General features: G+C 54.0%; 4 protein-coding genes across 4 annotated transcripts; 2 read left to right on the forward strand and 2 right to left on the reverse strand.

The window, feature by feature from the left end:
• Window positions 1–1,384: 1,384 nt before the first annotated feature.
• MYCGRDRAFT_74675 (uncharacterized protein) lies at window positions 1,385–2,479 on the reverse strand (the record flags this gene model as incomplete). Its single annotated transcript, XM_003850366.1, has 1 exon — window positions 1,385–2,479. One exon carries the CDS (start codon window positions 2,477–2,479, stop codon window positions 1,385–1,387), a length of 1,095 nt encoding a protein of 364 aa, XP_003850414.1.
• MYCGRDRAFT_74677 (uncharacterized protein) lies at window positions 2,474–3,478 on the reverse strand (the record flags this gene model as incomplete). Its single annotated transcript, XM_003850365.1, has 1 exon — window positions 2,474–3,478. A coding segment is annotated over one exon (1,005 nt), but the record flags the coding sequence as incomplete, so codon positions are not given.
• A 2,544-nt stretch (window positions 3,479–6,022) lies between these two features.
• On the forward strand, window positions 6,023–8,008 carry NFC2401 (nucleosome remodeling complex, CAF-I subunit; the record flags this gene model as incomplete). Its single annotated transcript, XM_003849963.1, has 2 exons — window positions 6,023–6,126; window positions 6,711–8,008. 2 exons carry the CDS (start codon window positions 6,114–6,116, stop codon window positions 8,006–8,008), a joined length of 1,311 nt encoding a protein of 436 aa, XP_003850011.1.
• Window positions 8,009–9,151: 1,143 nt separating this feature from the next.
• MYCGRDRAFT_61522 (K+ transporter) lies at window positions 9,152–11,620 on the forward strand (the record flags this gene model as incomplete). The annotated part of the gene is made up of 2 exons (XM_003849964.1): window positions 9,152–9,602; window positions 9,819–11,620. Coding segments are annotated over 2 exons (2,244 nt in total), but the record flags the coding sequence as incomplete, so codon positions are not given.
• Window positions 11,621–12,593: the final 973 nt, after the last annotated feature.

Genomic DNA, 12,593 nt, shown 5'->3' on the forward strand with positions numbered 1-12,593 from the left:
TGGCAGTCCTCCTATTGGCAGGTCATCGTTACCAAGTCGACACGAAGCCTCACTGACCGACATGATCGAACGATTATTTGCACCGTCATGGCAGCAACGACACTGGAACGCCCTGCCAGCTCAGCCTCCATTCGTGAACGTGGCAGTCCTCACCGCACGGTCACAAACAACATGAGCATATACTTGGTCTTTACATATCTCAGCCTTCGAACATGATCAGCACGACTTGTGCAGCCAAGTACAACGTGCTGTCACGCGACATCCATCGGTCAAGACCAAGTCGCGAGTCGTCAGTCCAATACGTGGCTGCCGCAGAAGCAAACACCACGAGGCATGACCACGACCCTCCGTCATCCGCCAAGAGATACATCGCACACTCGACATGTCGACCATGATCACGATGATTAACAGACCGACGGCATCATGTCTACACTTCACTTGCGACAAAGGAGACAGAAGACGGAACATGACCTGTCCATCTCCAACAACGTCCAAAGATGAAGCTTGACCCCACCTCCAGCTGCTACTTCGTACAGAAAATCCTCACCATCAAACAAACTTTCTCTTCCTCCGCACCATGCACACCCAAGGAACCATCACACATCACAGTTCGAACGCACGGCACCGCTGCCGTAGCGGGTGGCTTGCAGAAGCAGCGCAGAAAAAAGCAACATCATGCATAAAGAATCGCTAGATCCGCTCCATGCTTCTGTGAAAATGGCCGCTTTCGGACAGTACCTCAGTCAGCCTCGACTTCGTCGTTCGCCGTGGCGTACATATGCTGTCGCATGTGCACATTCCTGAAGGAGCTGAAGGAACTGGTCAGCGATGAAAAGATGATGATCAAGATCGTGAAGTGTAAGGTGTCGTGCTGTGTCGCCTTGTTTCGGTGGAGAAGAACGAGAACGCCACGCGGGAGATCGGCGTGCGCAATACGAGAGAGCTGCTTTTTTAAGGTGTTACTTTTTTGGCTGTGGGGGATGAGGTTAGTAGATCAATCCGCGTGAAGTTTACGCTCCATGAGGCACACCGCGCGCTATGGACCAAAAGCGTACTACATCGCACCTGATCGGGTTCATGGAGAACGCGTGATCCCGGCTTACTCCCATCACAGCACGACAGCGGCAAGACGGAGAGACGGAGATTTGGCGCGGCTATGATTGTTTCGTTCTGTACGTCTACGTAGTACATAGCACAACATCTCGTACTTTCAACGACAGCATGTCAATGCCTTCCATGTGACAAATGCTCTGCAAAGTCCGATCCTGCAGGAACGGAGACGCAGTCATCATCCTTCTACTGTGCGCAACCTGGTCGTGATCACACAGGCGAGCGTAGGATTACATGCAGCCCACGCAACCAAGGCGAGCATTTCTTATCATTCTCAGTTCGCAGGCACCTCACCTCGGCCTCTACCACCGCCTCGTCCTCCGCGTGGAGCACCTCTGCCACGTCCGCGACCACGACCGCGATCTTGGTTGAGATCAGCTGGTGGTGGGACATTGCTGTAGTTCTTCGGCCGGAAGTCGCGGTTGTTCCGCACCACGCCTTCGGACGGATCGGAGTTGTCGACGATGGTGTAACCGCCGCGGTTCGGTGTGCTACCACCGCGTCCACCACGAGGTCCGAATCCATTGGCACCTCCACGTGGTGGTCCGTTGTGGATCGGGAGGCTCGACTGTCCGTAGCCCGGGCCGGCACCACCGCGTCCGCCGCGCGGCACGCCGTTGCCGCGCGGAGCACCGTTCGAGTGTCCGTTGACGGCTCCTCGCCAGCCTCCACGTAGAGCGGGAGGAGCGTTGGCTTGCACCAGCTGTGGACCGCCTGGCATACCGTAGCTAGCGGCGAGATTGGCCTGGTTGCCTCGCAGTGGTATGAAGGACTGCTGAGGAGCGCGAGCCTTCTGAGCTTCGGAGAGGGCGGAGATCTGCTTCTCTGTGATGTTGAGCACGGCGTTTGATGGCACCGTGCTGCCGCGGAAAGGTGAGCAGCGGCCGTTGAGAGAGGTGCCGCTCATGAAGGTAGCGTCGAAGACGATGTCCAGCAGAGTGTTTCTAGTAGTCTGCGTCATGCCCACGACGGTACCGCGCAGAGCGACAGGCACTCTGCCAGTCTCGAGAACGTAGACCACGCGGTGTCCGAGCTTGAAGTTTTGGTTTTGAGTCCTCTGCTCAGCGTCCGCAGGCTTCAGCAGAGCAACGCGTGGGACACCAGCGATCTTCTTGCCCTTGGTTGGCTGTGCCGCGGCAGTGTTTTGGTCGGCAGCTTGCTCGATGGCCATGACAGTGTCGCCGTCAAGCTGCTCGGCTTCCAAAGGCACCTTCTCGAATGACTTCGTCTCAACACTCTTGAGCCACTGCCCAATCTCCTTCATCTTGAGCTTCGCCTCCTGTGGGTCCGGGTAGAAGGCAGTGTCTTCCCAAGCATCCCCCGTGGGGTTGGCCGCGATGCGAGCGATGAACTCGGGGAACTTGATCATGTACTGTCTCAGGAGATCAACAGCTTTGGGAGAGTACTCCCATCCGTTGGCCGACTTGCGGCTGTAACCCAGCACCTTCAACTTCTTCGCCTCGAATTTGAGGTTCAAGCCGAGATTCAGCTTGAGGCCTGAAGAAGTCACGTTGAAGGCAGATGTCAGCTTCGACAACACGAGTGGGTGGAGCTGCAGCTGTCTTGCCACGACATAGGACGGGGTGTATGGGTTTCTGCTCTCAGCCGAACGAGCAATGTCGATACCGAACTCGGGCTCGCGCACGGCGAGCTGTGATACCCAAATCTCAGCCTTGTCGGCACCATCACCACCAGCAATGTGGTTGGTCACCTCCAAAGGTCGACCATAAGCCATGTCGCCGAGGAAGAAGGCGCGGGTGCCGACCGGGAACTCTTCCTGGATTGGCAGGGCTGCCTTCTCCAAGAAACGTTGGTCCTCGCTGATGACTTCGTCGACCACAGTCTGTGTGGCGTAGTCGGGCTCAATCCCCTGCATTGGTGCATATTCCTTGATCGTTGCGCCGGTCTCAGTCTTGCGTAGGCCAACGAGTGGCTCAATTTGCACCAAGCTCTCCACAGTCCCAATGATGATACCAAGGCGCTTGCTGTAGTGCGCCTCGATGCGATTTGCCTTCTTCTTCCAATCCTCGACTCCTCTATACTCGTGCGGAGCTTGAATGATGTTCTGGTCCGTTGGTGGTAATTCTGGGTTCGCCAGACGATAAGTGAACATCTCGTCCGTCACGCTGCACACTCGACCCTCCTGGAGGAATGGGTATCCAATGTGGACGGACTTGCCAAGTCGTGTTTTGGCATGCGCGGTGGTGTTCTTCTCCTCTCCATCACTGAGCGTGACAATCGCGCTCTCATTTCTGCTCTCCTGTTGGAAAACACTAACCCCGTGGAAGCCGAGATTCGCAGTGTGCGGCAGAGTGCGAAGACTTGGGAAGCCTGCCAGAGCAGCTGCGCCCAGCTTGACGCTATCCATCAAGCCAACATAGACGTCCAATCCATCCATGACTGGCAGCTCGAAGATGTTCTCGATGACACGGCAGTGCTCCAGGTCTGGGAAGATACCTGGAAGACTGCTGGGGTAGGTGTAGTCGACTTCGGAGGCGTATGTGAACTTCAAGCTCACGCCGAAGTCATTTCGCCTCTTCTCGTCCTCCGTGAGCAATGGGTCTTTCGTCGCCATAGCTGACAGAAGACGGGTCTCGTCGATGAATGGAATCTTCACGACTGCCTCCCAGTCCATCTTCTTGCCGTTCATATCAAGCTCGAACTCGCGAGGGTAGAAGTCAATGATAGGACTCTTCGGATTGGTCATCAAGTCGTGGTAGACTTGTGGCACAATCGTCTTACTGCGATCGGGCAAGACACCCATCAGCTGCTGATACGGACGGAAGGGTTGACCAAGCTTGAACTCCATGTTCGCGCCGAGACCCTTTCGAACATCGCTGATCATGGGCGAATAGTGGAATTGATAGTACCACGGCCACGACGCAACGCCGCGGTAGTAGTAATACAACACCCACTGGAGACCTTGGACATAGTTCTCCGTGAGCTTTCTCAGCTCTTCATCGTTCTCAAGTCCCCAGTCGAACTTTGAGGTGTAGTACTTATTCTTCCACTCAGCAAATTTCTTCTCGTACTTTTCCTTTGCTTTTTCTTGTGCTTCTGAAGCCGAAACGTCCTCGATCTTGGCACGATCGTACTGCTTGAAGACTCGCAAAAGAGCGTTCTGTGACTCCTCGTCTTCATCATCGTCCTCGTCGTCCATTTCTGGACGAGCTGGGAATGACAATTGCAAGTGACGATTGCCTTCGTCATCAAGAATGCTGCTGCTCTGTAGATGAAGGCTTCGTGCCAGATCCTCGACAAACGCTCGATCAGCAGCTTTCAATGTCGAAGGCATGTCCAGTGGCTTGTCGTCACCAGATCCTGAACGGTTGTTCACAAATTTCCTGATCTCCTGGTACAGTTCCTTCTGTCCTGTGGTAATGGTCGGGATGCCCTTCTTCTTGGTTTTCACCATGACATCCTCCTGTCGTACGCTCTTGTCTTTGAGCCAGCTCGCATCCTGGTTCTCGTGCTCGAAATGACGATACTCGACATCACTCAACTCTACCAGCAGCATTTCCAGCCGCTTCAAGTTGATGACACCATTCTCGTTGATGTAGCCTCCAGCCTTGGGCAACACCTTCTTGTAGACGTTGAACATCAAGGCCAACGCTCCCTCGTTAATGTGTAAATGTGGCAAGTTGGGAAGGAAATCGTTCCCGACAAAGAAGGCCATCAGAATGAAATCGTCAATGATGCGCTCCATATCGAAAGGAATGCCGGCTGCGATATTCGGATCCTTGAGCTCCTGGAACTCGATCTCCAGATACTCCCGGACAATACACAAGTGCATGAGAAAGAAATTTTGGTGCTCCAGCTCCTGGCTCTTCGCCTTGTTCTGCCTGCCGAATGTGACCTCCTCACGCAGGAGGCAGAAATGCGGATCGTGGGAAAGCAGCCCCAACATAATCAGATCAGCGTCAAGGCCGTAGAGACAATGTCGCACGTTTGGATCGTAGTTCGGCTGACTCTTCGCTTGACGAATGTACTCCATGATCTTGTGTTCTCCCTCGCCGGGTACCTCGTGGCCAGACAGGACGATTTCGCATCCTTGCCAGTCGAGATCCTCAGTGACCTTCTTCGCGATGAAGTATTTCAATTGTTGTGTGAGACGTGCCATGAACTCTGTACCCGGAGTAATGCAATTCGAGTCGAACGGCGCCTCTTTCGGGAGCTCTAGTCCTTCTGCCAGAGCTTTATCCCGTGCTTTTTCGGCGTCGAGAGCTGTGCGGAAGCGACGAGAGCGCTGCTGGTTCATCTTGGCTCGTGGCGCAACACCATCAATGGCCATGAAGAACATCTTCTGCGGCTTGATCTTTCCAAAGAGATGCTCTATATAGTTGAAGATTTTGATGAACATTTCCTCCTCCGAAAGACGTGCTTTGGTAGCGTTCGCATCGTTGTCGTGGGTGCAGTTGTGGATGATTCCGTTCATGTCGAGGTAGAGGTTGTCGAATTCGGGGATACGATTCTCGGCGATCAGCTGCGAGATGGCCGGATACCGCTCGGAGAGCCAGCGAAAGAATTTGGGGACACCTGTAAAGTGTTAGTATTCGATCGCATGTGACATTCGAGGGTGATGGCTATGCGAACCCATGATGGCGGTTGTGGTGTTGCAGAGGATGCGCGGATTCGGGTGTCGGAACGAAATGGAGGTAGTAGGATCGCGGAGGGGTGAGAAGGGTGAAGAGTAGGGTGACGGCGGCTTTCGCGACACGGAGTCTTCGAAGAAAGGAAAGGGAATCAAGAGAGAGAGGCGAACTTGAAGGTGTATGAAGCATGCCAGTCATCGGGGAAGCTCGGGCCTGCGGTTCGCCCGCGAGTGTCAAACGCGTCCGCCGCGACCGCGACCAATTCCACTTTCCACTTTCCAGCTTTATCATCATTCACCTCAAATCCCAGGAAGCACGGCGCACCCCTCGGAACGACGGCGACTACCTACGCTCACCATCGCTGTTACCTGTTCGTCAAACACTGCGCCTACGGCGCTTCGACTGCCCAACATGGTTGATCACGGTAAGGCAACACATTCCCCTCACACCCGGCGTCCAGACATTTTTAGATATGGTTCAAAAGGATGGCCAAAAGGCTCGAACAGCTCGCGAAGAACGAAGAATTGTAAAAGAAGTTGAAGACCTTCAACATGTTCCTGTCTCGGGGCACAGCAAATTTGAGATCGAGGTCCAGGACTGGAACGAACGAAGCAGCAGATCAAAGGCCCTCAATAAAGAGAAGCATACGGAAGAGGAGCAGGAAGAGGGAAATAGGAGCTCTGAGGCAGACACCCCGAGTCTCCGCACTGAAGCGACCGCTTCGACTTCGGACGAAGATACTTCCTCTGAAGCAAAAGATCCGGACTCTCCCAACGACAGCGCCTGCAATACCTCTCAAGCAGGAACAACCAGCTCCAACGGAGTTCGTACCTCTAAAGCGCAAAATTCGGCCTCTGAAGAAGAGAACGATGACTCGCGAAATGCAAAGTCTTCTTCGCTATCGGAGCGAAGCCTTGGTTGGCGACTCTACAATGCAGTCGCAAGAGCTTGGGGAATAAGCTGGGCGATGCTGATACATCACGAACATCTGCTAACGATATCTCACAGACATGACTAACGTCGCGGCCGAGGACTCTCAAGAAGTGATGCAGAACAAGATCATCAACGAGGAATACAAGATATGGAAGAAGAACAGCGTCTTCCTATACGACATCATGTACAGCCGCGCGCTCGATTGGCCAACGCTCACCACGCAATGGCTGCCAGATGTTAAAGACATTCCAGGCAAAGCTTTCCGCACTCATCGACTATTGATTGGCACGCACACTTCGAAAACCTCGAGCGAGTTTCTCATGATCGCGCACATCAACCTCCCAACGCCGCCAGCGATGACGACGGCGGATTACAATCCATCGACAGAAGAGCTAGGTGGACATGCCGCAGCAAAAGAGCCAATCAACTTTTCGGTCATCCAGAAGATCTCCCACGACGGTGAAGTCAACAAGGCGAGGTACCAGCCCCAGAACCCGAACATCATCGCCACATTCTCGCCCAGTGGCAACGTCTACGTATGGGATCGCACGAAGCACTCGTCTGTGCCAGATGCATCGGGCATTCCCAAGCCCCAGGCCACGCTCACAGGCCACAAGGGAGAAGGCTTTGCGCTCGAGTGGAACCCGTTCGTCGAAGGCCAGCTACTCTCAGGCGGTGAAGATGAAACAGTTTGCCTGTGGGAGGTACAGCGCGATTTCACCCGCGACAACCCTACAATCTCCCCTGCACGCAGATTCACGCAGCATTCTGGGTTCGTCAACGACGTACAGTACCATCCCCAGCATGGCAAGCACCTCTTCGGTTCAGTCTCCGATGATCTGAGCATGTGTCTGATGGACACTCGGAGCAAGAGCGATTCCAAGCCAGCAATTGTTTTCCAAAACGCCCACACCGACGCCATCAACACCCTGTCCTTTCATCCAAAGCACGACAAACTATTCGCAACTGGTTCGCACGACAAGACGATTGGCATCTTCGATCTGCGATTCCCTAACCACGGCAAGATTCACAGCCTGGAGGGTCACAAGGACACCATCACCAAGGTAGAGTGGCATCCCACGGACTCTGGCATCATTGCATCGGCATCCAACGATCGTCGAATCATCTTCTGGGACATTTCCAAGGCAGGCGCCGAGCAAACACCAGAAGATGCCGAGGATGGACCGCCAGAGATGCTATTCATGCACGGCGGACACACCAACCACCCTAGTGACTTTTCGTGGAACAAGAACGACCCCTGGGTCATGTGCTCCGCTGGCGAGGACAACCTCATCCAATGCTGGCGTGCAAGCCGGCATCTGGTCGAGCAGGCGCCCGCAGGCGTGCATCGTAGGGAGGTGAGCGAGACGTGAGGAGAGCTTCGGAAGGGTTGTGACTATTATGCAAGAGCGCAGAGGCATGAAGTATGATACGAAGGGACGAAGGGCTTTTGGCAGCTGAGAGCACTACACTTCAACGTTATAGAAGCGTCAGTGCCAACAGGAACGGCTCCGATCGACCGCATGGCCAAGACTCTCCGAGATGGATACCCATTCACTTGTCGGGATGTTGCGATACTCCATCGCAGCGGAAAAGTGAATGGACTGGCTAAGGTCTTTACATACCTAGTTCAAGACGAGATGATTCGGCGTTTCATGTTCCATGTCCAAGTGCTGACGATGCCTGATTCCCCTGGGGTCATGTTTGCGACGTGCACCGTGATGAAGTACTGAGGTGCGATTCGAGATATATGGCAAGCAGTCCTCGCGGGCGCACCGCTTTGTTAGCCCACTGAGAGGCTGTTATAAGGTGTTACGAAGGAGAGCGAGATTGATGGCAATAAATTCAGCCTTGCAGTCCATACCACGTGCGAGACGGGGCGCCAAAGCGGGACTTCCATGGTTTTGGCGTCGCATCACTGCATTCGTGATCTGCATGACATCCACTACTCCCACTCTTACTCGGTATTCGATACCTTTCGCAACCACTCTATTTATTGATATTCGGCACAACAACACAATCTCACTCCACCCTGCCGTACTTCGCCGACCACTTTCACTCACAAAGTCCACAGCCGTGCATCCTCCGACCAACCTGTACTGCAGGCTCGAGCACCGAGCATAAATCTCCCACGGCTGGATCCTCTGGCCAGGTCTCACGGACAGGCACTGTGCCCGTGCGCAGCCACGCGCAGAAAGATTCCAGAAAGAGCCTCGAGATGATGACAAGCAGTCGATAGCATTGCGCGACGCATTCTGCGTCCAGCAACTGTTCCCCGGCTCATTGCACGATATCCTGATTGAAGACGCGTGGGCGATACGCTCCCGCTTTCTCGTCGCTCGCCATAAGAGTCCGAAAATCCCACCAGGACCACCACGATGTCCGAAAGTGTGTCCGAGTCCAGGCGGCGTGGAAAATCACAATGGGCGTCAGACGTCTTTGGGCCGGTCATCGAGGCTGGAAAATGGATACAGGCCATTTTCCCAACACGCTTCAGACCACATCGTCCCAAATTCAACTTCATCATGGTGCACTACAGCTACATTGTCGGCATGGCCATTTTTACATCGATCCTGCTTTATCCGGCGGGCCTCTTGCCATACCTCGACGCCCTCTTCTTCGCTGTTGGCTGTGCGACTCAATCTGGTCTGAACACAGTGGATATCAACTCATTGCATACATACCAGCAAGTCGTCATGATGCTGATCACCTGCATCTGTACGCCCATCTTCATCAACACTGTCGTGGTCCTGATCCGATTATACTGGTTCGAGAAGAGATTTGAACACATCGTGCGGGAGACTCGAGCGCAGAGAAGGACCCGGGCGAGGTCGTTGAGCAGTCGTTCAAGGAGCCAAATGAAGAGCGAGACTAGTGAAAGGACGGACGATCCAAGTCAGAGTGAGAAGGGTGTGAATGGAAGACGAATTGTTGTTCTCCGCGACAGTCTCAATCCTGGTGGAATGAGTGGCGCACAGGGGAAAGCCGAAGATCGACGGCGGGAGCTGCTGGACAAATTGGGAATGGATAGCATCGTGGAGAGCTCGGATCAGACCCCAGAAAGCAGTCGAAGTGACAGCTCAGACCACGAGGGTGATGGTCCCAAGGAAGTCAGTTCCAGCCACTCACGACGACTTTCGACTCGACCGGAAACCCCTCCCGGGCTGCATCCGTCTTCTGCAGAAGTACCGCGAACTCCACAATCCCCCTCGGTGTCCTACATGGGCCTTCATCCGAAGCTGAATCGCGAGATCACCTTTGCCGATGAAGTGCCTAAGAATATAGAGCCTACACAGTCGACCTCGGACATGGCACGGATACCGGAACACAGTGACATTTCGCGACACGTTGAGTTTTTGGAACGGCAGCAGAACGATGCGAAGAAAGGTGGTGCTTTCTACATTCCTGGCCCGCGCGATTTTGATCGTGGCGAGGTTCCCGAGCAAATTGCACCAGATGAGGAGGACACCATTGAGCGTCTGCCTACCAGGTCCGACCGCGCAAGAAGCCCGGACCACAAAGGAATAGCCTTTGCCGATGAGGAGCATCCCAAGCGCAATATTACCATCGACGTGCCGGAACACCCAGCACATCGGGATCGCAGGAGTACCGAGGAGCCAAGTTCGTCCAGCCCAGTTAACCAGAAGTCTGCTTTCTCCCGGATGCGTAGTAACAGTAACAGACTGGGAGAGCGCTCTCGCAGCTTTGCACAGACCTGGACGAACATTACACAGACTTTCACTCAGTCGAGGGACGAGGAGCCTATGCCATACTTCGCATGGTCAGCTACGACGGGTCGCAACAGTGCTTTCCTCGGTTTGACAGCAGAGCAGCGAGAGGAGCTGGGTGGAATTGAGTACCGCTCACTGAAAACTCTCGTGAAGATCTTGCTCTCCTACTACGTGGGATTTCACGTTCTAGGTATGGTAGTGTTCTTACCGTGGATCACGAACACCTACTGGCAAGACACTGTACGGAGTTTTGGCCAGAATCCTGCTTGGTGGGGAGTCTTCACACCGGCATCGATGTTCAACGACCTCGGTTTCACGCTCACGGCAAATTCGATGATCGGGTTCCAAGACAGCGTCCTTGCGCTGTTGTTCGGGTCCTTCCTGATTATCATCGGCAACACCGGGTTTCCCTGTCTATTGCGATTTATAATCTGGACGCTCTCGAAAATGGTGCCTCGTGATAGCGGAATCTGGGAAGAGCTGCGTTTCCTGCTCGATCATCCACGTCGCTGCTTTACACTCCTGTTTCCTTCGAAAGCGACGTGGTGGCTGTTTTGGGTCCTCATCTTGCTTAACGGCATCGACCTGATGTTCTTCATTATTCTGGACTTGAACCAAGCTGCGGTCACTGCACTTCATCCTGGTCTTCAAGTCCTCAATGGCTGGTTCCAAGCTGTTTCCACACGAACGGCAGGCTTCGCGTCTGTGAATCTTGCGGACTTGCACTCTGCGATTCAGGTTAGCTACATGATCATGATGTACATCTCCATCTTTCCAATCGCCATCTCCGTGCGACGGACGAACGTGTACGAGGAACAGTCTCTAGGCCTATTCGGTGGCGAAGAGACAGCCGCAGGGGATGGTGAGCCAAGCTATGTCAGCATGCATTTGCGGCGACAATTGTCCTTCGATTTGTGGTACATCTTCTTGGGACTCTTCATCATCACCATCGTCGAAGGTGACCGTATCGCCGACCCCGGAGAGCCCTCCTTCACGATTTTCGCGATCCTTTTCGAAATCGTGTCGGCTTATGGCACAGTCGGCCTTTCGCTCGGATACCCTACTATCAACGCTTCCTTCTCCGCCGAGTTCAAGACCATTTCAAAGCTCATTATTATTGCCATGATGGTTCGTGGTCGCCACCGTGGTCTGCCCTATGCTCTTGATCGCGCTATTCTGCTCCCCAGCGAAAAGTTGCAGCAGAAGGAAGCAGAAGAGTCAGAACGTAGAACCAATATCCGACGGCGTGGGAGCGCATTCGCGGAAGAGAACAATACCTTCAACCGGAATACTACTTGGGAGGACAGCGAGTTGGATAATTATGGTCTGCCGCGGCAGCACACCATCGATCAGGTGACGACGGGAGGCGCCAGCGCCGAGCACGATGCTGAAGGGATGAGAAGATTGCACACGCGGCGTTCGACAGCTATGAGCACGAGTTCAGCATCAGGAGGCAAGAACCACAAACGGGCTCGGAGCTTGGGTCGGGTCATTGCGAGCGGCCTGAGCGCGGGACCGTCTACCGTCAAGAGGGACTAGGAGACCCGTTCTGTGAAGCAGAGGTTGGACTGATATGGCTGCTCATCTGCAGTCAGTCAATCCAAAACGTGGGTGAAGAAAGGCGTTCTTTCATTTTGGGCATATGTTGTCAGCGTTCTTAGCGACTTGTTCACGGGCGTTTCGATCTTTTGGGTGAACCAGGATTCCACTGGAGGAACGGTCGCTGAACTGGAAAAGCCGGTGTCTCAGAGGAACACGTATGTATATAAGGCCAGGCTCCGGGAGTCGGAATACGCGAAGCACATTCATTGTGGACATGACGTCTACTGGTCTCGGTGGGACTTCAAGAAGGAATCAATCGTCGACTCTGCCAACGTAGAAGTACATTGGATCGTAAGTGGTCTCACAAATGCACGCAAACTCAACGTTGACCCAGAGCGGAATTAGATCCAGGCAACAACGACCAGAGGCTTTCGTCGCTCTTCATACGCCACGCAGAAATTCATATAAGTAGACCCTCCGGGCATGCAGACGAAATGCCGTGTCCTAGACCTCCCTCGACCAGCTGCGATCTCCCTCTATATGTGCAACTTGGCTTGAAATCATGAGTTCTCCTGGAGACGATCGCTCTTGCACGCACGAGACCCTACAATACGAGCCTTCGAATGGGCCAAAGAGACCGGATACTCGCAGCCAACGCCGCCCCAGAGGCTGGCGGCAGCCCACC

Source organism: Zymoseptoria tritici, chromosome 8 (genome assembly GCF_000219625.1).
Source record: "Zymoseptoria tritici IPO323 chromosome 8, whole genome shotgun sequence".
Classification (NCBI taxonomy): Eukaryota; Fungi; Ascomycota; class Dothideomycetes; order Mycosphaerellales; family Mycosphaerellaceae; genus Zymoseptoria; species Zymoseptoria tritici.